The following is an 8,531-nucleotide window of genomic DNA, read 5'->3' on the forward strand; positions in this document are numbered from 1 at the left end:
AGTGGGAATATAAACCTAAGTGCTGTATCTGAGCTGCTTTGCGTGCTCCAGCACTGCCTTTGTCCTCCTTTAGTCATGGGGAATGGCTGTTATGGAGATGTATGATCACATGGGGGAGGAGGGGGGCAGCCTTAAGGTTAGGTTAGGGAGATTCCTTATATGCTCTCCTCAACTAGGTTTCTATTAAGAATTATGTCTAAATGGCTGATACACCAATATTTTTCTATATCTGCCCAATATTATCTAAGGGATGCCCTGACCAAAGATTAGACTTCCAAAGGGGGCTTAAACTTAATGGTGTTTGCTTCTTTGTGATTTTGAGTATTTTAACACAAATGAGATGCAGGTTTGATCACACGTAAAATGTAATTCCCATTGAAATCAGTATCTCTGGCTGTTTATATTCAGTGCACTGGTAGTTTTAACTTGACACAAGGTAGTAGAAGCCAGTTAATAAAGTTGAGCAAAAGCCTAAAACACTAGTACTTAGTGTTGCACTTTTATAATAAGAAGGTGCCATAAAGAGAATACAGGTCATTCATCAGTATCATTTTGTGAGCTTTAGGTTCTCACAGGATGCTGTGTATCTGGCAGAGTCCTATGCTGTCTTGTTATCTAGGATATAGAGATTATGCTATATATCTCACTGCGCTAAAGGGTCCTTAATTAATGCTATTTGCTATCATAGAAAGAAGAGTCCCTCACACTTGTCATAGGGTCCTTCCTTAATGTCATTGTGTAACAGGGAGAAGCATTGGGCTTCCCTTACTTTCCTTATGTAGAGCAGCATTGTGTGTGGGGCTTCCCTCATACCCTCAGTGTTGCAGGGAGTCAGTTCTGTGGGTTAGAGGGAGTCACACACAGATCCCCTCACTGTCACTGTGTTGCAGAGAGTCAGTTCTGTGGGTTAGAGGGAGTCACACAGAGATCCCCTCACTGTCACTGTGTTGCAGAGAGTCAGTTCTGTGGGTTAGAGGGAGTCACACAGAGATCCCCTCACTGTCACTGTGTTGCAGAGAGTCAGTTCTGTGGGTTAGAGGGAGTCACACAGAGATCCCCTCACTGTCACTGTGTTGCAGAGAGTCAGTTCTGTGGGTTACAGGGAGTCACACAGAGATCCCCTCACTGTCACTGTGTTGCAGAGAGTCAGTTCTGTGGGTTACAGGGAGTCACACAGAGATCCCCTCACTGTCACTGTGTTGCAGAGAGTCAGTTCTGTGGGTTAGAGGGAGTCACACAGAGATCCCCTCACTGTCACTGTGTTGCAGAGAGTCAGTTCTGTGGGTTAGAGGGAGTCACACAGAGATCCCCTCACTGTCACTGTGTTGCAGAGAGTCAGTTCTGTGGGTTACAGGGAGTCACACAGAGATCCCCTCACTGTCACTGTGTTGCAGAGAGTCAGTTCTGTGGGTTAGAGGGAGTCACACAGAGATCCCCTCACTGTCACTGTGTTGCAGAGAGTCAGTTCTGTGGGTTAGAGGGAGTCACACAGAGATCCCCTCACTGTCACTGTGTTGCAGAGAGTCAGTTCTGTGGGTTAGAGGGAGTCACACAGAGATCCCCTCACTGTCACTGTGTTGCAGAGAGTCAGTTCTGTGGGTTAGAGGGAGTCACACAGAGATCCCCTCACTGTCACTGTGTTGCAGAGAGTCAGTTCTGTGGGTTAGAGGGAGTCACACAGAGATCCCCTCACTGTCACTGTGTTGCAGAGAGTCAGTTCTGTGGGTTACAGGGAGTCACACAGAGATCCCCTCACTGTCACTGTGTTGCAGAGAGTCAGTTATGTGGGTTACAGGGAGTCACACAGAGATCCCCTCACTGTCACTGTGTGGGAGAGAGACCCCTGAGGCAGCCTCACAGCGGGCTTGGGAGGAGGAGGAGGAGGAGGGAGGGGAGTGTGCAGAGATTTCGAGGTTGTGCCTAAATGCAAGTTCTCCGAGCTGCCCCAGCCCATGACAAGCAGCGCTTAGATCGCTCATCTTATTCCTCCTGTCGGACTGAGAGCAGCGAGTGCGATGAGAAAGTGCTGGGAGCGTCTGTCTGTCCTTCCCCGGTGCGAATATGGTGCAAGCAGCTTGGGATGAAAGGGCTCAGCGTGTGGCAAAGCGCAGCCTCTATGGGTGATCGCAAGAGACTGATGTTACCAGCAACCTGCGACTTTATCTGAGCAAAGCCTGACTCTTCTGCATCCCAAGGTAACGCACAGCATCTGGCTACTGGCAGACCCCGCCGGCAGGTAAACTGGATGAAACAGAGAAGCAGCCACTTGATATTATATATTTTATCTCACTGGGGCGGTCAGCAAGATACAGATGGCAGGGTGCATTTAGCAGCCTCATTTCTTTTCCAGTATATCGGACCAATCCTATTTTGCTAGACTGCCTGCTCCCATTTCTCTGACTGATTGTATTGTTCAGCTGTGTTCCTAATACATTTCTGCGATCTTTGTGGTGGGTCGCAAACTTTTCATCCAAGCGGCATTGTCTGAGGCACTCACACACAGTCCTACTCCATCTCTGCCAGGCTTCACATTGGAAGGGTGCACCCATAGGTAACTTCGCTCACCACCCCAGGAGGGTATTAGTACTAATTCATGGAAGCTCCCCTAACTGCAGGAAAAATGTCTTATATTAAGAGAGACAGACAATTCTAGACCCTGGATAGACAGATGGAGGATTAAGAGAAAATCATCTAACTATTAAACAGTTACTCAGAAATAGTATCTGCCCAATTCGAATATGTATATACTTGGCCCAGAATGGATCAATCCTTCCAGAGCAGTTGGGTCAGCATTACCCTACAGGGTGACAAACAGCAGGATCAAACTGCATATGATGTAGATCAGTGATCCCCAAACAGTTGCTCCTGAGCAACATGTTGCAAAGCAAGTGCCCATTTTAGAATTTCTGGCTTGCCAAACAGAACCTTCCATAGTCTGCCAGTCCACATTGGGCTACCAAATAGCTAATCACAGCCCTTATTGGTCACCCCCTAGGAACTTTTTTCATGCTTGTGTTGCTCCCTAACTTTTTTTTTTTTACATTTAAATGCTGTTTGGGAACCCCTGATGTAGATGACCAGTAACACTGAAGAAAAGCCCAATATTACTGAGAACAATAACCCACTTGGAGTCAGTGCTGTAATACAGGGCTCAGCTGTACAGTAGATATAGGTCTTTCCTAAAAGGCTGCAGAAATTTGGTCACGCAGAATAGCGTGAGAGAGGAAACGGGGACATTATTGAGATTTAATTTCTTCCTGTGCTGTAATTGTGGCAGTCTTTCTTCCTTTCTTCCAGTTAAGATTCTTTTTTTTCAGTGTTGCTACAATGCTGAATTCCTTGCAAAAGAGCTCTCTTGCCCCATACGCAGGCTTCCTGGCCAACACAGGACCTTAGAGTATATTTCTGTACTATATAAGCTAAAGGGCTCAGTAGATTCTGGGGTACTGCAAGTTCTACAGTCCTTTGCTAAAATAATATATTTATTTGAGCGAGCAATGCGCCACTTTGGGCTATAGGGGCACTGACTGATATGACTTAATTCTTGCGAACCCAAGATATAATATTTATGTTATGAAAGATGGGAACTTGCATATTGTATTGGGTACCAGCTGGTTGATGAATATTCTAAAGGACCCTTTGGAGAAGGAATTAATGCTGGATTAAAAAAAATAGTTAAAAAACACATAATTAATTATGTTTTCTTCTTTTAGGACCAATTTAGAGTGGTTTGCTTGGCATATCGCAACTCCAAGGCTGCCATCTAGTGCCCTTCTGGGAGAACAACAGCAGCCATGACACCCACCAGCGCTACCCAGAGAAGGAATGAGTATTACGATCATGAAATCATTATTGAACATTACAACTACACTGGAAAGTACAAAGGCAACCTAAGTACTGATATCAAGCCAACATCTATTATCTTCATTATCATTTGCTGCTTCATTGTGTTGGAAAACATCCTTGTGCTTCTTACCATCTGGAGAACCAAGAAATTTCACCGACCCATGTACTATTTTATAGGGAACTTGGCACTCTCGGATTTGTTGGCCGGAACTGCCTACACAGCCAACATCCTGCTGTCTGGGCCACACACTTACAAACTGACGCCAGTGGAATGGCTGATAAGGGAAGGGAGTATGTTTGTTGCCCTTTCAGCGTCTGTCTTCAGCCTTGTGGCTATTGCCATTGAACGGTATATCACCATGCTTAAAATGAAGTTGCACAATGGTAGCAAAAGCTCTAGGTCATTTCTCTTAATCAGTGGATGTTGGATCCTGTCTCTTTTTCTTGGAGGCCTCCCCATCATGGGCTGGAACTGTATTAAACAGATATCTGCATGTTCAACAGTTCTGCCTTTATACCACAAACATTATATTCTATTTTGCACCACTATCTTCTGTGCCCTGCTGATGGCTATTGTTATTCTGTATGCACGGATTTACTTCTTGGTAAGGACTCGCAGCAGGAGCCTGACCTTTAAAAGAAACCTTGCAAGGCCAAGCAGAAGCTCAGAGAAGTCCATGGCATTGCTCAAAACAGTCATTATTGTCCTTAGTGTCTTCATCCTCTGCTGGTCCCCTCTCTTCATCTTCCTCCTATTAGATTTTGGTTGTAAAGTCAAGACATGCCCTGTCCTATTTAAAGCTGAATATTTTTTATCCCTTGCTGTTCTTAACTCTGCCACGAATCCTATCATTTACACGCTAACAAACAGGGAAATGAGGAGAGCCTTTCTTAAAATGGCCTGTTGCTCTCATTGCTCCATCTTTGGTTCCAGCTCAAAAGTCAAAAGGCCAATCATTACAGGAATGGAGTTCAGTAGGAGTAAATCAGACAATTCCTCGCACCCACAGAAAGATGAGGGTGAATATCCTGTGACACTAATGTCCTCTGGGAATGTGACATCGTCATCGTAGAGAGCGGTGGCACTTGAGGTGGGATACTTTCTGTTGCAGTTGTGCAAGAGCACTATAAACACATCTCCTTTTCATTGGGATGATGCCAAGGATAACCCCAACAACATAGCATTAGTTCTGAGCGGAGATGCAAAGCACTTGGACAGAATATAAGGCAAACTGAAGTGCGCAGGCCTTCATCCTAGAACCCCCCCAAAAGTGATCATTCAGTGTTGCGGAACAGATAATGTGCAGGTTGGGGGAGGCAAGCAAAGGAGGATATACTTAGTACTGTTTTACATTTCGACCAAGGAGAGGAGTCGAAACCTGATCCTTTAAATTGATGCCATGAGGTGTATTTAATATATGGTATGATTAACATCACTTACCAGTCAATTAGAACTCAGTATATTGACTTTTTGTATGTGAATTGAAATTGAGATGTTATTTACATAGCACTGTGTGTATGTAGGGTTACCTACAATCATCCTTCATTTAATAATGGGCGTGCATAAAACATACAGCATGCAGGGCGTGAGGAAGTCCTTGCAGTCCTGCTTTAGGAGTATTTCATGCTTATTAAAGGTGCTTCTTGGCAAGCCTGCGTATAAAGCCAGTGGCTAACAAGAATTATGAATGAGCAGCTAACGCAAAGTATTAGAGACACCAAGATAGGCAAAGGTTTGAGCTACACTGTCATGTGTACCTGAGGAGCACCAGCTGTAGTTTAACTGTAGCCCCCAGCATCCCTTCAACAAACAAGTCCATATGTTTTTACCCTGAAATATGTTTTGCTCTTTTATTAGCCTTTAATGGAAAATGCATCCTATAGATCTGTTATGAAAGCTACATTGCCCAAATGATTAGGGTTTGTGCATTTTCCGTGCCACTGTGAATCTGCCAAGATTTAATACTTGCGCAAGTCTGTATTTTGTTTGCAAGTTCCGTTGGAATTCCTGCTTACAAGGCAACCTATTTCCACTCATGCCTTTGGGTCGATTGCTGCACGTTTAGTTCAACAGTGCAGGTGGAAATGGACCCAACTGCCCATTTAGAAGTTACTTGTAACTTCCATCTAAATCGGTAGTGCCACAGCCAGCTGTTAGATTTTGTATATATAAAATACTGATCTGCACAAGGCCTTAAACTCAATTCTATGAGGCATGCTGGACCCTATGTGCTCAGACCAATATATATATAGATAATATCATGGTGCAAGGTTTTCTGCTTAATTTAAGTGGAGGTGCAGTCCTGCTTAGGGCCAGACTGGCCTGCTAGAACACTAAAGTGGACCTCAGCCTAAGCAATCCCCACCTATCTTTCTTATTTCAGGCATAGGCATGTATAGCACCTATAATATTTGGCGCTGTCTACATTTAACTGAGGCGCAGGGCCCTAGACGTCAGCTTTTCCAATGGGCCATAGGAGATTCTAATCTTGCTAGTTGTGGTTCCAGACAGTCTGGCGGAGATTGGATCAGACTTGCAGCCATGCCTGAAACCTAAATCCATATCTGAGTTTAGGAAGCAGTCTCTGGAACTGGAAGAGTTTATTTACTTTTAAACTGATAAAATAATGCAGTTCTTTCAAAGTGTTGAAAATGAAATTTATTTGTTGCAAAGTTACAAAGTGTTTATCACTCACTGCCCAATAGCTAGCACCTACTGTCAGTCATTCCTTAACATGCACTTGTCTTGTCTTGGCACTTATTTATTTACTGGCTTTGCTGTCCTGGATTTTCAATGGTTAGTTTCAGTTACCTAGAACATCAGTTCTGGCACAGTAAGAAAGGGATTGCTAGAGACTGGGCATACACAGATACAATGATAGATACTGGGAATACATTGATACAGCATTAGATATTGGGGATACATGGATACAGTGTTAGACATTGGGGATACATTGATACAACATTAAAGATTGGGGATACATTGATACAACATTAAAGACTGGGGATACATTGATACAACATTAGAGATTGGGGATACACTGATACAACATTAGAGATTGGGAATACACTGATACAACATTAGAGATTGGGGATACACTGATACAACATTAGAGATTGGGGATACACTGATACAACATTAAAGACTGGGGATACACTGATACAACATTAAAGACTAGGGATACATTGATACAATATTAGAGATTGGGGATACACTGATACAACATTAGAGATTGGGAATACACTGATCCAACATTAGAGATTGGGGATACACTGATACAATATTAGAGATTGGGGATACACTGATACAACATTAGAGATTGGGGATACACTGATACAACATTAGAGATTGGGAATACACTGATACAACATTAAAGACTGAGGATATATTGATACAACATTAGATATTGGGGATACACTGATACATTAGAAACTGGGGATACATTGATACAATGTTAGACATTGAGGATATATTAATACATTGTTCTGTGTCATGTACTTTGTAAGAAACAGAATGTAAATCATTAAAGTGCCACTGTATACAACTTGACCTTTAAAGGAATATTTTTCAATTTGTGTATGTATAGTTTTCACTATATCTGAGAAAGCTCTGTAGTTACTATTTATACAGTACACAAAGGTTAGGAAAACTGTGGCATTCCAGTGACTGCAGAGCTAGAATTCCCTTTGTTCACTAAATTGCAAATATGTTGGGGACTGTAGTTCTGCAACAGCTGAAATGTCCACAATACATTCTCCCTCTGCGTGATCATATTCTGCAGCCCAGCACAAATATCTATATGCCATTCATGGCACTACCACTTGGCATGTATTCATAGTTACCAACTAATTTCCTTTATCCATTGGCCAATTGCAGAGATCCAGCTCGGTTCTGTGCTCTGCATCTGTCATGAAAGTGTATAATGAAATGACTGCAACATGAAGCTGTATGTGAATGTAATGGGTAGTAGTATTACTTACAAGCAGAGAAATTCTCTGAGGTTACAAATCTGTGTTGTTCTAAACGCAAACCCATCTGTGTTGACATCTGGTATCAAACGGGCCATGTCCGAAACACAAGTGTCTTGTTTGATGCCTTTTATAGAACTTGTATCAGTGCAATTAAACAGTTGTATGTGTTTTTTTTGTCATTAGTAGTATTTAAATGTCTCTGACTTCTCTTTGTTGAATTTGCACAGAGCAGTATTTTAAACTTTTAATAAAACCAATTTTTTTGTATAAGTCTGTGTGTTTGTGTGTCCCGGGCTGGTAGGGAACGCTCTTCTGGGAGATTTTTTTCTTCTGTTTATGGAGAAATGCTCCACAAAACTGCAGCTTCCTCTCAGGGTTGGAATGAGGGAATCAGGATATCGTAAGGATCCAGGAAATTCCAGCTGCGCCAGAAGAAGTAGACGGTAAATCCCAGGAGAAAATCGCATTGCCGCTCACAATCTTACACTGAATGTACTCAGTGACCCTCCATATTCCATAGATGAAGTAGTATCAAACTTCTGTGTTTAGTTATCCCAAGCAAGGGGTTGCGCTGAATCTTTTTAATACTGGACACAGATAGGTATGTAGCAGTTGGTTTAGAGCAGGGATCCCCAACCAGTGACTTGTGAGCAACATGTTACTCCCCAACCCCTTGGATGTTGTTCCAGGGGCCTCAAAGCAGGTGCCTATTT

General features: G+C 42.9%; 1 protein-coding gene across 1 annotated transcript; it reads left to right on the forward strand.

Moving 5' to 3' along the window:
* Window positions 1-2,045: 2,045 nt before the first annotated feature.
* s1pr1 (sphingosine-1-phosphate receptor 1) lies at window positions 2,046-8,085 on the forward strand (the record flags this gene model as incomplete). Its single annotated transcript, NM_001079425.1, is given in 3 exon segments — window positions 2,046-2,195; window positions 3,714-6,988; window positions 6,989-8,085. A coding segment is annotated over 1 exon segment (1,125 nt).
* Between the last annotated feature and the right edge of the window lie 446 nt (window positions 8,086-8,531).

The sequence above is a fragment of the Xenopus tropicalis genome, chromosome 4 (genome assembly GCF_000004195.4).
Source record: "Xenopus tropicalis strain Nigerian chromosome 4, UCB_Xtro_10.0, whole genome shotgun sequence".
NCBI lineage: Eukaryota > Metazoa > Chordata > Amphibia > Anura > Pipidae > Xenopus > Xenopus tropicalis.